General features: G+C 37.4%; 2 protein-coding genes across 2 annotated transcripts; both read left to right on the top strand.

Annotated features, from left to right (window-relative positions):
* Window positions 1-1199: 1199 nt before the first annotated feature.
* LOC117300854 (smoothened homolog) lies at window positions 1200-10804 on the top strand. Its single transcript, XM_033784704.1, has 12 exons — window positions 1200-1516; window positions 2370-3132; window positions 3932-4141; window positions 4425-4597; window positions 5548-5767; window positions 6302-6425; window positions 6754-6846; window positions 7414-7522; window positions 8135-8323; window positions 8858-9009; window positions 9698-9856; window positions 10214-10804. The coding sequence occupies exons 2-12, from the start codon at window positions 2689-2691 to the stop codon at window positions 10621-10623; spliced, it is 2283 nt and encodes a 760-aa protein (XP_033640595.1). The 5' UTR covers window positions 1200-1516; window positions 2370-2688; the 3' UTR covers window positions 10624-10804.
* A 5773-nt stretch (window positions 10805-16577) lies between these two features.
* Window positions 16578-21037, top strand: LOC117300933. Its single transcript, XM_033784798.1, has 6 exons — window positions 16578-16680; window positions 17454-17634; window positions 18155-18345; window positions 19100-19156; window positions 19758-19898; window positions 20530-21037. The coding sequence occupies exons 2-6, from the start codon at window positions 17571-17573 to the stop codon at window positions 20680-20682; spliced, it is 606 nt and encodes a 201-aa protein (XP_033640689.1). The 5' UTR covers window positions 16578-16680; window positions 17454-17570; the 3' UTR covers window positions 20683-21037.
* Window positions 21038-21247: the final 210 nt, after the last annotated feature.

Here is a 21247-nt window from a genome sequence, read left to right as displayed (position 1 = left end):
GATGAAATTTTTGGCAAAGTTTTGGCAAACCCGTCTCGTCTGCTCTTTTTGGGGTTAAAGGTAAAAGACCCCAAAATGTAACTTTTTCCAATTAACTTTTTACACACAAACCATATTCTGTATTGAAAACAATGCACAAATAAAGTGTTTATAGTCTGCAAAATACCTTGACATGATCTTTACGTTTTCTGTTTTTAAAACAATGTTTGCTAAAATGTTTTCTTTATATTGTAAAAGCTTTCCTTTTCCTGTAGGTAAACAAGGGTAAAAATTAAGTGTACATTTTCTATCTTATACTTTTTAAGTATTTTTGTCTCTTTGTATATCTATCTTGCATCAATCTTCTTATTTTTAAGATTTAGTATGGGAACTTAATAAATTGTAAGTCAACCTGGAGTTTCAGTTAAAATGTGTCATCTTTATTGACCTTTGCCTTAGACAGGAATTAACATCCTTGTAGGCACACTTCTGGACCAATTCTTCTTATTGTATAAACATAAGTAAATAAAGATCCTCTGAATTACTGCAAAAGTAAACAGAAAAAGCTATTCCAGATACAAATTGTTGTTGCCTATAATCCCTATATTTTTCAAAACTTTTAAAATTGTGTTCATTGTTTTCAATCAAACTTTTTGACAGAAGTTGATTTAACAAAATGTTTTTTTTTTGGTGGTTTTATTAATTGGAACTTGAGAGCGTTTATCAATCATTCAAAAAGTAACAAATATTTTAAATTTATACTTGATATCAAATTAAAGATCAAACAGCAGAGCCCGATATTAATGTTTTTCTTCAAATAATGATCCTAGATATATACTGGGAAAAGTCAGACAATTTGGTGGTGATCAGATGCAGTGTTAAATAGTCATGGGCAATTAAAAACATTGGGGGCCACCCCCCCCCCCCCCCCCCCCCACCCCACTCCTCCCATTTGAAATGGGTTCCAACATCTCATAATGACATGAATGATATTGAAACAAAAAGTCACAAACTTCAGCAGTGTACAAAAAGTACTGTTAGGAGTCGACAACCCTGGGGCAAATATAATATCAGACTACAAAACATTTACATCCCCTGTCCCCACCCCTTATTGCTTCTTGAAGAAGCTGTGTGTATTTGCATAGGAATGCTTACGTGTCACGTGATCCGCTGCCTACTTAAGCACTGGTGTTGTTTGCGAACTTCTTATGGACGAAAATAATCCCCTTCTTTGCGAAGCAATTCTCTGATTAAACATATCTAGAGTGGCAATACAAAGCAAATGAATGTTTGATAGATTGGATACAGCGTTGCTTTATTGACTGAGAGTAAACAACGGGACTTTGAAGGTGGTGAGGGGAAGTTTAGGGGAAGATTTATAAGACGTTAGACGTCTTCTGGAACTGAACTTATTCTCTTTGTAACGTAGAAAGTTATGTGTGGGCTTTCTACGTGCAGTTTCCAACATGAAACGACTGTAATACCGACACCTCTACTGGCTGCAGCACGTCCGTCAAAAAGGAGCTGGAAATGCTAGGTAACGTACCGTTTTCTCTGACTTGCGTTGGGAAATTGAAAAAACGATCATAGAGTATTTCAACAACCAGGTATCCATACAAATTGACAAACACGTGACTTAAATTGTTAACTTTTTTTTAAATACGAGTGTTGCTTTTCTTTTGCCTTTGGTTTTTGTTTGTTTTGTTTTGTTTACTTGTAACTTACTAATACTTGCTAACTTTTGGTCCTTCTTGGTCTTGGACGTTGGTTTGTAAACAAATCGTTAGTTATTCCATGGTTATTCGAACTATAGCCTATATGAGATATTAGATACTTTATTGTCCCTCTTCAACACTCATTTTATGGTTTGAATTATATTTTTAGGGAATATATTAAGGGAATATTTGTGCCAAAATTGTCTTTCCTATGATTATGAATGATTGATGAGACTGAGAGTGAGACTCAGACTGAGAGAGACAGAGAGGCAATATTCTGACTTTTGTGAATCTCATTGTCATGCCATTTTTTATTGGTCACTTTCTATCCAAATTTAAATCTGAGTTTCTTTGCTCAGATCAGAGTCAGATTATGAGAATTTATTATAAGCTTTCTTTTGGCATCTTATAATAATTAATATTAATAATGTGGAAATCACATCACACTTTTGTTGCTATGATCGTAACCCTCCTTTCAGATGGTTATGAACATCGCAACAATTTTGAGCAAGGTATGCATTCAGTTGTCTCATGATTTGTCAATTCTTGTTTAATGCCTTTTAATTGTTTTTACGGTGTAAGTACTGTTGAGTGTGACATCAAGGTTCTCTGCCTGCAGATTTCTTGTAATGAGGAGAAAACCTTTTCATTTGTTTTCATTATTTTTTTCATCAGGATGTCCTCCGTTGATCTACATGTAATCTACACTACTTCTGCAATGCTAACATCTATCTCATCACACATCGTCCAAGAAATACATTCATAATGTTAAAAAGAAAGTACTTGTAATCTCAGAAAAATATGGTTTATGCAACTCCGATCAAAAGCTTATTGCTAATATCTATACAACTTACTTGTGCAAAAAGCTGTTTGAAGCAAGAAACTTTATTTATGGGAGGGAAATAAATTCATTTTAGATGTGTTGGAAAAGTTCTAGATTGTCCCGCCCAAGTTCTAGAAGTGTTCTGAGTTGAAGAAAACTGAACATTGAAAAATGGCTGGATTGTTATGCACTCTGTCTGTGCTGTGTTTGATGGTAGCACAAGCAATAGCCGTCAACTTGACTATCTTTGACCCAGTTGTGCCACAATGCAAAAAAGCATCCACATGTGTTCCAGTTATTAACAGTACTTGTCTGGGCTCAGCTATAGATCATTCGTTTACTTCATTGGACCTGGCCAATGATTCCGTAACGCAGGATGATATTCTAGCTAATCTACGCATGTGGGAAGGTCTGCAACTCGTACCGAAGTGTTGGGAAGTGATCCAGCCGCTGATCTGTGCTATCTACTTGCCCAAGTGCGAGAATGGACTGGTGGAGTTACCTAGTTACGATATGTGCTCCGTGACAAGGGGACCGTGCAGGATTGTGGATATAGAACACGGGTGGCCAGACTTTGTTACTTGTGAGGAAAGCCGTTTCCCACCAGACTGTGATGTAAGTTTTACCCAGGAATGGGAAATTCCAGACTTTTATGTGCAAAATGTTTGCAGCTCTGTATTTATTTGTTTACAATTTTTTTTCTTCAGATTTGACGTCGTGTTCTCTGATAAACGTTTCTATGGCGTGGTAACTGTTATTTGGCGAAGATTTTACTAGCAACAATTCAAGAGAGCAATATTTGTTGCTGTTCAGTACTAATGATGTAATGAATCAAACAGTAAAAAAAAGCAAGACAAAACAAACTCGTTCTAAATAAGGGAATAAAAGGGTAGCCCCGAGTTCTTCAACATATGTTTAAAGCCGGCAGGGTTGGCAGCCGTGTCATAAAGGCCCAAGCCGAAGGCGAGGGCCTTTATCACACGGCAGCGACCCTGCAAGGTTTTAAACGGACGTTGAAGGATGAGTCACTACTCTTTTATTTCCATTCATAAATGCCCTTTTGTTAAAAAACGTAAACAAAATACAGTTATAGACACTTTAACAATTGAAAATTCGAGGTTTGAAATATTTTTTTCCAAAACTTTGTGAAGAATCTGTTCGATTACGCGCTGATAGCTATGATTTGCGTGTTCCGCGTGATAATCTTGCGCGCCTGACACGCGGAAGCCAGCTCAGTGTGCAATAAACAGAGCTCCAGTGTGCATTAACAAAAGGTTTATGCACACCCACGTGACGCGCTCTCCACCAATATGAGTAGAGAAACTGTCTGGGGTATTTATGAATAAGCATTTAAGGATGTGTGACTAGTCATAGCTCAGCTGAATTTGATAATGTTTTTTTTATTCTTTGACAGAATGTGTACAAGACGATCACCTTCAATACTACCGGTGAATGTGAACCACCGCTAGTTGTGACTGATAATGAGAAGAGTTGGTATGAGAATGTAGAAGGCTGCGGGATCCAGTGTCGTAATCCTCTCTATACAGACGAGGAACACGCCCAAGTTCACACCTTCATCGCTATCTTTGCTAGCGTCTGCGTTATCTGCACATTCTTTACACTGGTGAGTTTGCAAAAATGATGCGGAGACACCTCTTTTACGATTTAAAGCAGAAATCTTAACTTTAATCCAGCTAAGGTTTCTCAAACAAACGAGAAAAACATCAGCAATCAGAGATTGTGCATGAGAGCATCAACTGTTGGTAAGGATCTTAAATGGTCTGTGGTAACTGGATTCATGGAGTTGGCCCGAACACACCAAACGATCCATCGCCTATTCTCTTTCTAAATTGTTTACTAATTATTCTTCAAGTTTATAAAAATTAACTTTTTATTTCCAATCTCAGGTTACATTCTGTGCGGATTGGAAGAACTCCAGTAAATACCCGGCTCGTATTCTGTTTTACATGAATGGATGTTTTTTTGCGGGGGCCGTTGGTTTCTTGGCCCAGTTTCCGAGTGGAGCCAGAGAGGACATCATATGCAGGAAAGATGGGACCATGCGTCTCGCTGAACCCAGGTATTGTCCCCCTTTATCTGTTTCTCTAGTCAACTGAGTTCTGAGTCATGTGGGTGGCATGGTTGGCTTGTACGTAAAGCGCTCGCCTCTCACCAAGGTGACCCTGATTCGATACCCGGCCAGGGCCATATATACATATGAGTTGAGTTGCCCCTTGCATCCCTGCTCGTCAAACACAATGTAGCTGCGTCCTTCGCAATTCAGCTCTTAGCTGCGAGTAAGGATGATTGCCTCCCAAATTATTTAATCATGTTGAACATCGTAATGCTTTCAACATTAATAGACTAACACAAAAGTCAAAAGAAAACCTAAATTTTGAAATGTATCGCTTATCCCAATTAAATTGCCTCACTATAATTTTCTCTATTTCCTTAGTGTCAAACCTCTCTCATACAGTCGTAATCAATTAGTCTCAATACCTGCCAAATCCTGCCTTTCATCTGATAAACATGGCCACTTATTTCCACCAACTAGGCAAACAGTATCAGGACATAACCTCACAAATTCTCAGGGACTGATGAGTGCATATTCCCAAAACCTTAACCTCAGAAGAATTCTCATGGACTCAGTGCATATTCCAAAAACCAGAACCTCCAAATAGAAACAGTCATCCATTTCTTGTATCACTAGCCTTTTAAATACAGCCTCACTAATTCTGTGTTAGCTCATCCCCTTGTAATTCTTGTCTCGTTACCACTTTTTCTTGAATTTTTACTTGTATGTGCCTAATGTTTTATCTCTAGTTTATTATAATTTAAATAACTTATTTTGATGTTACTCTTTGTAAACTGAATGTTTTTAGTCCATGAATGAATGAATGAATGAATGAAAGACACAAAAGCAAAACACTCTTACCACCTTCAATTGGCCCCCTCGGTGATAGTACTAGGGTAAGTCTGTTTTCAGTTCTCTCTTCTATCATTCTTTGTTGATGTATTCTCATGTTACAGTGAAGGAGAGAATCTATCCTGCACCATCATCTTCATCTTAGTCTACTACTTCATCATGGCTGGTGTCATTTGGTTCGTCTGCTTATCATACTCCTGGCATCTCTCATTCCGTTGTCTTGGAACGCCTCGCCAAGCCCTCGTCGGCAAGACCAGCTTCTTTCATCTCTTAGCTTGGAGTCTGCCGTTTGCTCTTGTCGTTATTATTCTGGCTTTGAATCAGGTAAGTTTGCTGCTTGCCTTTTATTTGGCGACTTATAATAATAAATAATCATACACAGCATTTAATATGCGCTTAATACGTTTGTTTCGAAGCGCACACTCAGTATTTTCCTGCAAGGTATGTGAGACTATGTTTGAATTATGAGACCTACTCCTTTTACATACCACCATGTAATGGTTTACAAGGTGCTGTGACACTAAGCTGCCAAAGAGAAACAATACACATGTAGCTACTTGTAAGTAAGTAAAAGAAAAAGAAAGGAATCTGGCTATAGAAATAAAAGTGGTCGAGATAAAATAAACATAAAAATTTGAAGCGGCACACACATTAAAGAACTAAGCACAACAAGTAAATTGCAGAGCACAACAGAGATTTAGTATTTTTGAAGGCTCTGAAAAAGACGAAAAACCATCTCAAAACCAAATGTACTCATAAGTATCCATAACAATATTTGTATAGTATTTGTCACATTAACACATAATAAATTGTTCTAACTACACATACTATACTTTATATTTGACACTGTCTATACAGGTTGATGGTGATTCAGTCTCGGGTATTTGCTTTGTGGGTTATCAGAACCATTATTACCGAGCAGGGTTCGTCTTGGTTCCCATTGGTATTATGCTGACTGTCGCTGGCTTCTTCCTCATGAGTGGTGAGTATACAGTCAAGTTAAGGGTTGTGGGTTCGAATCCTAACCAAGCTAACCGCTGATTTCACAATGAATAGATGGTCGTCTAGTTACTGATTCACAATTTCTTGACTTGTGCAATCCATAATCATAGACGTTAAACCAATGTTTGTATGAGAGAGATTGGCTGTTGCCAGCTTGGTGTTTACACACTATCCCTTGTGTGAGATAGCCAGGTTCCCTTGACTGGAAGATCATCTAACCCCCCCCCCCCAAAAAAAAACAAAAATTGAAGTTTATTACAAGCTTAATAATCACCATGGTTAATATGGTAATTTTTATCTCTGTGCAGGTCTTAAAACATTGTGTACAATTGACAGAGACAACCCAGGGCTGCTAAGTGACAAGGCTGCTCATCGTATCAAGGGAACAATCATTCGAATTGGTGAGGTTAAATACAAAATTACAAATTTCTCTTGTCAGTGATTGGGAAATTGTTTACCCTTTTAACAAAACAAAGCATGTTTTATATTTCCAAATACATGTAGAAAGTTTCTTTTAACATTGCTGTAATATCCTTGTGGGTGGTTTTCAAAGAACTGAGTATACTGTGCTTACATTAATAACATTCTTTACCCCTGAGCCAAATTTATTGACTATAATTGAATATTAATTTTGTTTGTTACCCATACACCGATGTGTGTTAGCACTGTATACTCAGTACTTGAGTCCTGTGAAAAAATATCACAGGCATATTACTCGGGTGGAATTCGAACCCACGACCTTTGCAATTCTAGAGCAGTGTCTTACCAACTAGACTACAGAGATTGCCCGGTAGCTAGAGGCTCGGGAAAGTACTGAGTCTACAGTGCTATTGGTGTATGGGTAACAACCAAAATTAATATTCTTTATCCCCGATGCAAATTTAACATATTTATATTAAATTAATTTAATTGCTTCTCATTACACTAGGGTAAAGTTTGATTAAACTCTTTCCGTTGTTTGATTTCAGGTGTTTTTGCCAGTCTTGCATTCCTGTTTGTCTTCATCACATTTGCCTGTCATCTTTATGATTTCACCAACCAAGAATCATGGAGAAAAGGCTTCCAGGACTATCTTGTGTAAGAATCTTGTCTCTATGACATAACTTGGGCATTACACGTACAAATGGCTTTTAGGTCAATTCAGTGATGCACTTATTTTCTAATAGATAGAATCCTTGTGAAAATGGAACAATTTGTACAAGTCTGGTGTTAAATCTCCTGTTTTAAAGGTGTCAAATGCCACAGTATTTGGTATTTTAAGTGCATTTTTTGTCAAAATCCAAATGTTTTTTATGGCGTCTTATTTCAAATAACTATATGCTCTTGCTGTCCTGGTATCATCGTAAACTTTGATGTGATCCCCAATGGCTGCTCTAGGTTGTATTGCTTCTGACCGGCAACCCTAAACAAAGACATTGACTAACAAGGGAGACCACCAGCATCATGGTTATATAGCTCAGTTGGTAGCAGGGTTGGAGGTTGCAGGTTCAAGTCGCATTTTTGTCAATTTGTCTTTGTTTATCCCAAAATCGATTGACATCGATCTGCGCCTTGAACACCCAGCAGGGTGGATACGTGCGAATTACAAGTCTTATTAGTTACTCAGTCAGTTGCCCTTGTGGTTTACTATTTATTATACTTGTTATTGCTTTCTTTATTTTATTTAAATTGTTTATTTTTTTTAATTAGATGTGAAGCCAACGTGACGTTTCTGAGTGGTCTATCCAAGAAACCTATCGAGTCATGTTCACTCAACTCTCGTCCTCATATCAGTGTGATTATGGTACATCTGTTCTCTATGTTTGGGGCTGGGATTGCCATGAGCATGTGGGTATGGACGCCATCATCACTCGCCATCTGGAAACGGACATGGAGAAAGTGAGTTTCTACTAATGGAATTGTGATTGATAAACATTTATTTTTTTTTAAAGGGAAGGTATACATTTTGTAATTACTCTTAAAATTAATTGCAATACAATTTTGGGGGTTTATAAGCCTACAGCAGCTTTGATGGTATAAAGCATTTTGAGAAATACTTCACTTTGAAGTAATGTGGTTATTGTAAAATGATATCGGTATTTATGCCCCAAAATTTGAATCTGAGACAGGGATTCCTTTTCCTGCGTGAACATATTAATTTGTGTTTGAAAAAGCCTTTGGAGCGCCACACAGGCCTGGCGCCACTGCAGCCCAGTGCTGTGTACCCCCAGGGAGCTGAGAAAGTTTACAGGAATGTTATTGACCTATGACCAGAGCACTATTTAAAGTGCATTGATACGTTAATATGAACTAATTATTACTTGCATCCTTCACAATTTAGCTTCTCAGCTGCAAGTAAGGATGATCAGCCTCTGAGATACAACAAATTTGCTAACCATGGACTTTCCTTTCTAACTATTTTCTTTGATTCAGAATCACACGCCAAGCCATCAATGAGCCTCAGAAATTGAAGAAGAGTCGAATGATTGCTAAGGCCTTTGCTAAGAAGCTGGAGAATAAGATGGGTGATAACGATGATGCGTTATCAGTCAGCTTTGAGTCTGCATCTCATGATGATGCCATCGGTAAGAACCAAACAGTGTCTTAATTTTGTTGTTGTGTTATTGCGAGAGATGATTCCATGCAAAAGACGTATCTTGGAGCAGTTCTCACCTGGGATAGTCTAAAGTCAGGTCCAGATTAGCAGCTACAGCTACTGCTACAACTAGAATTTGTGTAATCATGCATTGAGCGACCTTAGTAAACACCCTCAGCAGCAGTCTTAGCCATAGCCATAGCTGCCAATTTGGAAACAGCCTGATAGTAAGTCATCCAAATAAAGAGTACTCGTTTTCTTTCGGTCATACCCTTACACCGATATGTAATCAGCATTATGTATTCAGGATGTCTAAGCAGGCATACTACTTGGATTTGAACCCACAACCCCTGCCATTCTAGAGCTTGGGCTTTTTATAGTGCTGCTTAAAGCTAATAATTAACTTACCACCACTTTGACGGCCCATAGAAAAAACATGCTTCACAGAGTGCCTAATGCTGTGGCAATTCTGTGGTAATGAAATTTGGCCCAGATGTCTTGAAAGGGCTGTGTTGTCTTGATCAAAGCAGGCCTGAGGCTGTACATGTATTTTTGAACTCTCAAATGTCCCTCATCAAATTGTATTTCTGTTGATTGAATGATTGAATGATTGATTGATTGATTTATTTGAGAAGACTTGTATAAAAACTCTAAGTCATTACTTGTGATTGAAACAGGTATGAAGTTGGATTTACCCAAGTCCAGTGCAACAGAAGATTCTTCCTCTGTGTGGGGAGGGAATAACGTCCCAGCCAGGATGTTGATGAGACGAGGGGGCGGAGCTTTACCCCTCCCAGTCTTTGCAACCAATTCAAGCTCCCCAAGACAAACACCAGGTAAGAAGAAGACATTATCCTTTCACAATCTTTTTCAAGTCATTCTTAGGTAGATGAGGTTGATGTACCGATCCGGTCAGAGGCAAAACATTTGTGTGTTGAGTTACCATAGAGTGGAGTATTTTGATGGATTTGGTACAGTACCACCAAACAACCCTTTCTTAAGTTTTCAGTCCCTACCTGACTGCTTGTGTTTTCCCTTGAACAAATCTCTAGGGTTTTTCTCTCAAATCTTAGACTGAAACTTCCTTCCTTGTCTACTCTCATTTGAGTTTTTGAGAGTCGTTGGCTCAATCACAACCAAAATAAACAAATTAAAATGAAATTAAAATAATAAATAACATTTTCATTTATCAGATTCTGAACTTGGGAGTAGACCACCTACTGCTGCTAACCGTAACCTCGTTAAAGCAGACGTCGTCATCGAACCTCCACCGCCTAACATGCGCAAAGCACGACGCAAACGAAAAGACCGCGCTCACAAAACTAATCTCAACCTTCGTCGTCCGAGCGGACTGGAAACACCAATGGATGATAATTTTCTGGATGACGACGAAAATTATACAGATGCCTTGAATTATTATCAACGGAAAGATAGGAATTCAATTCCAGGAGAGATTTGCAATTTGGGAGAAGTGCCGCCTCTGAAATCCAGCGTTCCAAAGCTCCCAGCCATTAAAAGGAAAAAACAGGTGACTATTATGGCTCGTCCCGTGGAGTACGACCTCCCAGGACCAAGTACAATCTCTCTAGATTCTGTCGTATGATTACCAGAATAAATTTTGGACCAAGTGCCTTGAAAGTTACATTCTTTCAGTCTCTTCATTAGGTTTAATTGGTAGATGTTCATAAAGGGAATTCATTAGAAAGCAATTTTCTCTTAAAGGCAGTGGACACTATTGGTAATTACTCAAAATGATTGTTAGCATAAAACCTTTCTTTGTGACGAGTAATGGGGAGAGGTTGATGGTATAAAACATTGTGAGAAACGGCTCCCTCTGAAGTGCCATAGTTTTCGAAAAAGAAGTAATTTTCAACGAATTTGATTTCGAGACCTCCAATTTAGAACTTGAGGTCTTGAAATCAACCATCTAAACGCACACAACTTCGTGTGGCAAGGTTTTTCTCTTCTTTCATTATTATCTGGCAAGTTCGATGACCGATTGAGCTCAAATTTTCACAGGTTTGTTATTTTATGGACATGTTGAGATACAGCAACTGTGAAGGCTAGTCTTTGACAATTACCAATAGTGTCCACTGCCTTTAACCCTTTAGAAACCAAAGTGGCCACAAGTGGCTTGTACCAAAATTCTTTGTTCAACCTAACCAGTGTGTCACCTTATTGTGGAATACCTACTTCAGTATTACGAACATAGCACCTCAAAAAATCTCCCAATTGTGGATCAGGCAGATAGGAACACCTATTGTATGTAAGGGAAAAGACATCTCAAAGTCTCCCAACTGTTGATCAGTATTTAATTAGGAATACTTGTTTGAGTATTAAAAAAACGGCATCTCAAAGTTGCCCAATTGTGGATCAGTAACTAGTTAGGAATACTTGTTTGAGTATTAAAAAAATGGCATCTCAAAGTCTCCCAATTGTGGATCAGTAGCTAGTTAGGGAATACCTATTTCAGTGTTACGAAAATAGCATATAAAAAAGTCTCCCAATTGTGGATCAGCAACTACTTAGGAATACTTGTTTGAGTATTAAAAAAATGGCATCTCAAAGTCTCCCAATTGTGGATCAGCAACTACTTAGGAATACATGTACTTGTTTGAGTATTAAAAAAAATGGCATCTCAAAGTCTCCCAATTGTGGATCAGCAACTACTTAGGAATACATGTACTTGTTTGAGTATTACAAAAAATGGCATCTCAAAGTCTCCCAATTGTGGATCAGCAACTACTTAGGAATACATGTACTTGTTTGAGTATTAAAAAAAATGGCATCTCAAAGTCTCCAAACTGTTGATCAGTAGCTAGTTAGGGAATACCTATTTCAGTGTTACGAAAATAGCATATAAAAAAGTCTCCCAATTGTGGATCAGGTATGGTAGATAGGAACACCTATTGCTGTGTTAGGAAAAAGGCATCTAAAAGTGTCCCATTTTTGGATCAGTAACTAGATGGGAATACATACTTCAGCATTTTAATTTTGCAAATGGCACTTCAATTGGAAACTTATAAAGTCAATGGGAATCTTTTGAAGGGCCAAAAAGGCCAACACCAGGGGCAACAGGTGCCATGGCCTATGTTATATGGGTGTTGTGTCATTTCAAGCGTGAAATAAACAGGAAACCAATTGCAATTATATCAGAAGATTCTGCTTTGCGAATTTCTTGGTTAAGCAAGAAATGATCCGTCAATAAGTCGCAGCATTGGTAACTGTATACTGTTCTGGCTGGTAACAGACTTTTGCCTAGCAAAGGTTTTAAATTATTTATGGTAGTTTATTCTAATTTCAAGATGCATCATTCATTGTTTGTATCTTAGAACTCAGTGTGCTCACATGTTTTTTTTCTTATATTTAAAGTCAATTGACTTTAAAACATAGTGTCTTCCAAATGATGAGTTTGTGACTTCAAATTCAAGTTTAAATACAATATAGGCTTCATTTTTATTAATTTTTAGTGTTTTTTTATTCACTAAAGGTTTCATGAAACAATTAATGAATTGTGCTAGTTCTTAGAATTTTAATATAAGACTTTGAGAAAAGTTTTTGTTATTGCAGCACTAATAGATGTAATGTTTTTTTTTTATGAAACAAAACATTTCAAAGCCTTTCCATATTGCATTTCTTTAAATGAGGATATTTATTTTTATGCGGTTTAGTTTTCTACTTACAAAATTATGGTAGGTTGTATGACAGAAACCGTAAGAATACTTACTACAGTACTTAATGTATTTTGAATCCATATTCTTATTTTTGCTCTCAAACAATATTTTATATTTTTAAGTCTGAATGGAATTTAGGGTCAATGGTATATCTAGACATTTAAATTTTGGGTGAGGGGGTTGGAGTGGGGGGGGGGGTGGTCAAGCAGGGGCACAAGCATAATAGGTACTAATGTTTTCAAGAAAACACAATAACAAATATTGTTTGTTTATGGGATGTTCAGAAGTAATTCAGATATATTATTCCTCTTGACAACTGGTACTGAGTATTAGATTTTACATAATTAATTTTCCCATAAAAAAGTGCTAAATCTATAATTTATTAAATTAATAAAGTTTATCCTTCTCTAGTAAATTTGTCTTTATTCACACCCAACATTACTTAGTTGATCAGTGCCAATCATGCTCTACAATTCTCTTGCTTATGATTCTCCTTTTTACACTAATTAAAATGATTTAATTGTAACAAGATCAAAAACACTTCCAAATTGTGTTGCCAAAAAGAAGTTTGTCTTGAGAGATATAATAATCGTCAAAGGCTGCCAAAAATACCTCGTATTTCTTTTGAACATAGCTTTACTAATAGTTATTTGCATTACTATTTACTAATAATTTGTTTTTATAGACCAACTATGCAAATTGCATTCATTGAAATGCTCAGTGCTAATTTTGTTACGTGCTCAAAATTAATCCCACCTTTTTGTAAATGTTAAACAACTCCACTGCATGCTGATATTTGTGCAAAGACTATAGAGTGCTGGAGCCACAGTATGGGGGTACTCGGGCCAAATTGTTAAGTGTGCACTGGACGCCATTTCAGCAAGCAATTCTTTTGATGCAACATTAGATCAGTGCAGACAACGACTGTTGCTATCAATCAATCAATCAGAGGGAATTTATATAGCGCCAAAATCAACCAAAGTTGTTCAAAGGCGCTCTAGACAGTTGGATGAAATTCATTTTGATACACTTGTTGGAATAGAAAATCAATGATATAACAAAATATTTGCTTGCTGAAATGGTGCCCATGCGAACCTCACTGTGGGTGCATTCGTTTAGCTTCCCTGGGTCGACCCCGGTGTGTGGCGTGTTTTTTTCCAGGTCGAACATGTGCAGATAATAACCCAAGTTAACCCAAAAAGCTAAACGAACGCACCCATAGATTGAGCTCCAGTACCCTGTCTTGCACCTTCAGCCCTCTATGATCTTTGGTGTGATGCAATTAATATGAATAACTCAATCCAGTCTGTTGTAAATACAGGTAGCTATTTTGTACAAATACAGTATTCTTTTTTTCTTTTTTACAAGTAAGTAGATTTGTAACTCGTGCTTTAAAAGAAGTACTCAACATTTATTGTTTTTAATATAATGTTCTAAAAAGTAATTTTTTTGTATTGAGCCTCTTTGTATTCAGCAAATACATTTCTTATGAAGAAATCAAATTCGTGGTTCTGCTTACCTGGAAATGTTATTCTTTTGTACCAGAAATAAGCAGGATATTAGTTACAAATTGGCATGTGACATGGTAGTTTGGCTGGTAACCTTCTTCTGGTAAGCATCATTTTGTGTTGCTAAGCTAAATTGGGCCCAGGATGCAGTATTGAAGGTCTTGCTCTCAGTCTTGTTGTAATTTGTATATAAATGTATATACCATGTAGAAACTATTGTACAAATTTTAGTCTACATGTGCTGCCTTGTCGCACTTTCTCTGAACAGTACAGTTCATCTTGAGCCAGTTTCATTTAGCTGCTTAACTGCCTGGTCAAAGGTTAGAATTAAATGTACAAAATAATGGTTGAGTAGAGGTCCTTAACATTAGTAAGGTTCAAATACATCGTATTAGTCAGTTTAAAAAGAAATGGGTCATATTTACAATGTATCATCATAACATTGACTAGATAAAAGTTAGCTTCAAGTTTTACAAACAAGTTATTTTTTATTGATATGTGCTATTTCAACCAGTATTAAGCAGTCTTTAGTCCATGCAAAAATATATTGCATTCTATGCAAAGTATCTTTATAAGTAAAAAAAAAATATAAAAAAAAATCACAAAAATTAATTTGTTTTTCATTTTGATAGATTTTATTCATGCTTCATTTTAAAGATGTCACCAAAAAGGTTGTATTCATCGAACACCGTCCATGATATTTTTATACCAAAAACATACTATTTAGACCTCTTGTGTACCAACTTGCTAAACACAATTACAAAGTCAGTTAAAAATGTTTTCAACCGAAGTATTATTATTAGTTGTTTTTAAACTTTTACAAAGACCTCAAAGTATAGTATTAAAATTATGACCCATATAATTTGAAGTGTTGTATGTTATTCCTTTCCCTTGTCATTGTGTACATCATTCGTATACTATACTTTTGTGTGTGTAGCGCCCACCCACTGAACTCAACACCTCCGAGCAGAAGTCACCGACAAACTTGGTTGAGCCCACTTTCTTTTAGGGGAGTTTTTCCTAGAAACAATTCCGTTAAGAACACCAACGCCTGATAGTTTCGTTAATTTAATGTCACAGAAAAGATGATTGGGTTTTGCACGGGATTCAAAGATATCGTACACCATAATTATTTTTATATAAACAAAATCAAACCAAAGTGGTATTGTGGAATTTTAAGTGGCAACCCCCACGGGTACAATGGCTCTTCCCATAGGATTTGGGCGACCTATGTGTATGCGTAAAACTTTGGGCTTTGTTATGCAGATTAGACCGGAGTTATGTGTGGTATGTTGTGCTTTATATAGTGCATTACATTAATTACTTGTGTGTGTTACATTCTGGAAAACAAGATGGCTTCGCGTTTTTGTCTTCTCGCCAAAACATCCAGTTTTCACAACAATTCCGGGGGGAAAATCACCTCGATGTGTCCACGGTAAGTCAAAGATATTCTTTGTTCTTTAATCTCGATAAGTAGTTGTACTTAAATAATGTGCAAGGCGCGGAGTTCTACGTTTAAACAGGTTAATTTTGCGCAGACGACATTCAATTACTATTTTGGCGCACGAATTTCGTTACCCAAATATGGATTTTGGCGTAGAGGTGAATTCTTCTTTGTTTAATACATTATACACTATTTAAAAAAAAATTCCCTTAGAGTTAAAGAGTTTGATTAATTGTGTGACGGGAAGGGGGCGGGTATGGCTTCGCAAATTATTTATTTTTATAGTTTCAAAAGTGATAATGTGCTCCGGGGTTGTTGGCCTGGGGGCCAATGGTTTAATTTTCTGTTTTTTGAGACAGGATTACCAAGATTGTAAAATAATAATAATATGTGCAAAATTGTAGTTCCCCTAAGCAGCTAGCTAGTAACTCTTTAGAGTGTGTCACTTCCTGTAAAGTTTCAATTAGGAAGAAACCATGAATATAGTAAACTTGCGGGTACAACCACTTTCGGCAAATCTCGTTTTTGTGAGTATTGGTTCTACAAAGAGCCGCCGGTGATAGAGTTTCGAAGAAGGGGAGTGCGCTCCGTCTGGTCAAAGGTCTGGTGTTCAGGAGAACCGTGCAGTGAGTTTGACAGACTCCCAAGTTTTGCCTCTGTCGGATACGTGCGTTTGGATTTCGTCAGCCAAGCTTTTATGTTCACCCCCTTTTCTGCCCTATAGGTGAGTTTGATTTTACTTAAAATATGTCTCATTTAATCCTAGGCTTAATATTAAACTATTTATCTTAAAGTTTCTCAACTCACAAAGTCTGTTTGTCGAGTGAGTAAAGTAAAGTGCGCCCTCAACATTTTGTAAATCATAAAAATGACTGGTTTCCCTCTGCATGGCATTGGTTTGTCTAAAGAGGAGGAAAGCACCAGACTACGCTTGTCAAAATGCATTAAATAACCAAGAGTTGGCAAACATTTTTAAGATTTACTTGTTATTTTTGTCAGTTTACGCTCTTTTCTTAAGCGTTAACTCTTTTACGGTGAGTAAAAATTAAGCTTTGTAAGTTTAGTGGTAGGTTAGTGAAAATATTTGTACGCTAAACTGAGGATAGCGTTATTTTAAAGACTTGTTGATAAGTAAGATAAAATATTGACGAAGAACAATTATTTATGTTTATAAAAATATATTATTAATAACAAAAATACGAAGCAATAATAATATTATTTGAAATAACATGTATATACTATAGCCTAGGCCTATTTTATTTTATTTTACAGCGGCACATTTTGAGGTAAATTGGAATTTTTAACTGTTCATTAATTTTTCTCTGTCAAAACAAAAGCTGCAACAGTACAGCACTGTATGTAGCACAGCGCCCCAGTTCAGTTCGGTTGGGTTTAAATCATGTCCAGATCAAAATACTCACTCTGTCATCATGTCACATTTGCGTTGGCTATTTGGCAGGGCTTGGGCATGTTGTGAGGACAGGGGGCACTACCATTTACATTACGGGCATCTCCACATTTTTGTTTTCTGTGATTTGTACTTTTTTTCTGAAAAACCTGGATTATGAAAAACTTAATAAATGACATGTTCAAATGAAGCTGAAAACTCTACACTACAGGTAAATTATATTATATGGAATCCATACGTCTTCATTCACTGTGAGTGTGTGCTGTGCACACATGTATTTAAAATGGCCAAAACAATTGATCTACTACTACACTACTAGCTAGTACTACACAAAAGGTATCAAAGTTTTTCAACCCATTTTAACAGATTTATTTATGTAAGAAACTTGAATATTTTCAGAAAACCCACTCCTCTCATCTCGCATCACCACCGAGTCTTTGACATCCTCCTTGCAATCGCCATTTGGAATGTAGATTGTGTTTATTCTTGGTGCTTGCAAAAGAACTGCCACAAATCATGCCAGTTGTAGAATTTCAACGCTTGCCACCAGAGAGTGATGATGGGGAGCCAAGTGGCCAAGGTATAGTATGTTTATTGACTGCTTCGAGTGCTATGGTTTAAACTATGATGCCAGAGGTGATCCTCCGCGCGTTCCATTTTCCCTTTAAATGACAGCATTATGATTTAGCCTTCGAGAAAAACTCTGCAAGAGTCGAAGTGTCAATCAATTCCCTATTTTTTTTTACAGTATAAAGGAAGTATGGCGGTAACACCATGTAATGATGATCTCTAAATGAGTTGGGGTGGTTCTGAAAAGAACCGTTGGTTTCAACTCAATGTTTTGATCAGTATGCTCTGATCGTCTTCTGGAGAAAGCTGGACTCTGATGCTGCATGCTGCTTAAGTACTGGGGATGCAAGCTTGGTGGTGCATGAAGGCGGGAAATGGAGCTCAGTTCTTTTCAGAGCCACCCCAACTTATTTGGAGGTTATCATTAAAGGGTGTTATCGTGAAACCTTTCTATATCAGATTTCCACTTTGCAAAATATCAAATCCTACTTATTTTTACAGATTAGATTCTTGTTGTCTTTATTACTCAGGTGATTTCTTCACCGTGGCCGTGAGCACCGCCATGACAGAGAACCCAAACTACAGTGCAAGAACAGCGAAGTGGCTAGGTATACTGCAGCTAATCATAGCCTTCTGTTGTGTGATTGATGGAATAGTGACCGAATCATTGGGCTACTGTAGCATCTCATCATGGGCCACACCTATCTGGAGTGGCTTCCCGGTAAGATTCAGATACTTCCAGTCAGAGCTGTGTTTGGGAAGAGTTGCAATATACAACGTGTATGTTGAGGGAGCAGTTTTCTTCGGATGCCATTTTTGATCCAAATGCAGCACAATCCAATGTGCATTCTGGTCTGGCACCCTATGTGTGCACTGTGCGCATATCATAGAAGCATACGTAATAACTTGTTGGCGCACTGGCCTAGTTATGTGGCAAAATGGCACGCATGTCTCCTTGCAGATCCGTCACGTTTGTGCTTGCAGCATCACCAGTACGTCCTCTAGTTCTTGTGCGCTTTTTGGGGTGAGCAAAAATGGCTTCTAATCAAAAGTTGTTGCAGAGCTGTCAATACACAGCTCTGCTTTCAGCGCTATTGTTGTGTACTACCCATTATTTTGATCCACTTGACATTTTAGAATTGGAGCAGTAACCTCCCTCCCCCCATAAACCAATGTAACCAAAAAGAGTGATGGTGTAAATTTCTGAGCTTTACTGGCAGGCAAGACACTGCACTGGCCATATGAGAACATTTTGTGTCGTAATTTCGAAATGGTTTCAAGAGTTGCACAAACAGCTGCACTAGCTTTAAGATTTGCCCCTTACTGAAATTTTTGAAAATAATATAATTCTACAGTAGGTCTAGTAAACTAAGAGTGTGTTTTGGACTGATGAAAGTGTTTCAATGACCTACAAAACTTGTGATCGAAAGTGGAAGTTTTCTTCAAATTGTTCTCTTTAAATTATCTCCATGCAGTGTTTCTTCTTCGCTGGTCTTCTTGCACTGTTATCAAGGAACAAGAAAACAAGCACGGTGAGTTTGCACACAACATTGAGATTGTGTTCTGCTGATTGCTAAAATGTTCATTTTGTACTAGAAACCTTGACTCCTGCTAGAAATCAGTGAAGTCCTGATTTTTTGTTCATTTGATCATTTGTTTTTTTGGTATCTTGTTCACCGTTTTAAGTGTTTAGATATTTGCTACACAGTATTTGTAAAATGTTATAAGTTTCTACAAGCATTTAATACTGTACCAGAGCAAAGACGTTCCATCCACTTCCTTACATATGCACACATTTTTATTGTATAATTGCTTTTTGTGGCTTTGAGCTATAAAAGTGTTTCTTTTAAAATGTGTGGTTGACAAGATATTTTAAGGGAAGAATTTAATGATTGACATACGAATCTCTTGGAATTGTGTGTTTTTTTGTTTTTGTTTTTTATTTTCACGACATTGTTTTACTCATTTCACAAAAACTACAGCACCTCAGCACATAGTATTTTCAGAGAAGCTTTCTACTTTCATTATCTTCAAACTGTGTAAATTTAATGTAAATCTGTGGACATTGTGTTTTTTGTCCTACAAAGTTACATAGACCCTTTAAAGCAACTTTTTAATTCTTCTTGGCTTTAGATTATTGTGTTCATGGTGTGTTCAACCATCGCAATGCTTGCTGCAGTAACCATGGTTGGCTTCATGCTGGTTAGTGGTGTTACAGATTACCACCAAGGGTACCCCTTCAGTTATGTCCGCTATAACGTTGCAGCAAAACTGGTAAGTTACAGAACTCTTACCCTAAAGCCCGGTTCATACTTCTTGCGAATGCGAATGCGAAGCGAATCTTGACGTCACAAATTCGCAATGAACAATTCGCAGCAGTTGAAATCTGCTCTACTCCCTTGCGAATAATCGCTGCGAAAGGAGGGTGTGACGTCAAATTCGCTTCGCATTCGCATGAAGTATGAACCGGGCTTAAGTGTGCCATCCAAAATCATCAGCAATGAATTTGGCCTCGTATTCCGCCACTGTCATACATACCAACTCTGTGCTATCTGCCAGGTTGACTTGTTTCCTGTGATGGTGCTCTAATACTTGCATAACATCAACAATTTTGTACCTGGCTCAGGCCTCAGTTGTTTAAAACAAACAATGCACCAATAAATTAGTGGAACCTTCTTCTGGATTCGGAGTCTATTTCACAAAGATTGTCTTACATTATGACTAGTCCGAGGACAGTTTAAGTGTTATTAAAAACGTTTAAGTTAGTTAAAAAGCTAGTCCTATGTTAGGATGAGTGAGATAAGACTAGTCTTAACTGTTTGTGGAATCCACCCATGGACCCTTAGTCAATTTGGTCATGAATTTATAGCATCATTGACATTAACTTTGTTAATTTCAACCCCAGGGTGTCTGTTTTGGCTTTGACATATTCGGCATCATTCTGGGTTTCATAGAAGTGTTTGCTGCCCTCACTGGCATCATGATCGGCAGTGACAGGAATCGTCAGCCAACATCAGCCCACAGTATGGGCTGTCGTGTCATGGGTGACGTCCTGTGAATGGAGAGACAGAAGCTGTGTCTGCAGATTGTAATACGAAGGACCAAGTTCAACAAACTCCCCCCAAATGCATGTATACATTCTATTTTCAATCGTTGGAGGGTTGGTTTTGGGGGTGGGACTGGGTTGGGAAGTGGGAATTGACTTAGTTTATGGGTCTCTCTTACATACAATATCATACATCTATTGCTCTTAATAATGTCAGTGTTGAAATGTACAGATGATGGTAATTTCATGGTAAGTTTTACATTTCTCTGTGTGGTACATGTAAAGTGTACATGTACTGGTTAATGGTACTTTACTGAGCATGTACAGGTTACTATCATGGTAAACTGTACGCACATACTGAGTAGTACTTGACATGTACATGTATCATGGTAAATTGTACAAGTACCGAGTATGTACATTTAACATGGTAAACTGTACATGTACTGAGCAGTACATGAACTTGTATCATGGTAAACTGTGTACATGTACTAGGTAGTATCGAGGTAAACTGTACATGTACTGAGTAGTATTGTGGTAAACTGTACATGAGTAGTATCATGGTAAACTACTTGTACAT

This window comes from Asterias rubens, chromosome 16 (assembly GCF_902459465.1).
Source record: "Asterias rubens chromosome 16, eAstRub1.3, whole genome shotgun sequence".
In the NCBI taxonomy this organism is placed as follows: domain Eukaryota; kingdom Metazoa; phylum Echinodermata; class Asteroidea; order Forcipulatida; family Asteriidae; genus Asterias; species Asterias rubens.
The sequence above is the reverse complement of the archived record's forward strand: the minus strand, read 5'-3'. Positions and strand labels throughout refer to the sequence as shown.

Coding starts and splice junctions, on each gene's coding strand:
- LOC117300854 (XM_033784704.1), top strand. CDS start 2,689: ATGGCTGGATTGTTATGCACTCTGTCTGTGCTGTGTTTGATGGTAGCA. Junction 6,847..7,413: donor GGGAACAATCATTCGAATTG/GTGAGGTTAAAT, acceptor GTTTGATTTCAG/GTGTTTTTGCCAGTCTTGCA. Junction 9,010..9,697: donor ATCTCATGATGATGCCATCG/GTAAGAACCAAA, acceptor TGATTGAAACAG/GTATGAAGTTGGATTTACCC.
- LOC117300933 (XM_033784798.1), top strand. CDS start 17,571: ATGCCAGTTGTAGAATTTCAACGCTTGCCACCAGAGAGTGATGATGGG. Junction 17,635..18,154: donor TGGGGAGCCAAGTGGCCAAG/GTATAGTATGTT, acceptor TTTATTACTCAG/GTGATTTCTTCACCGTGGCC. Junction 19,157..19,757: donor GGAACAAGAAAACAAGCACG/GTGAGTTTGCAC, acceptor TCTTGGCTTTAG/ATTATTGTGTTCATGGTGTG.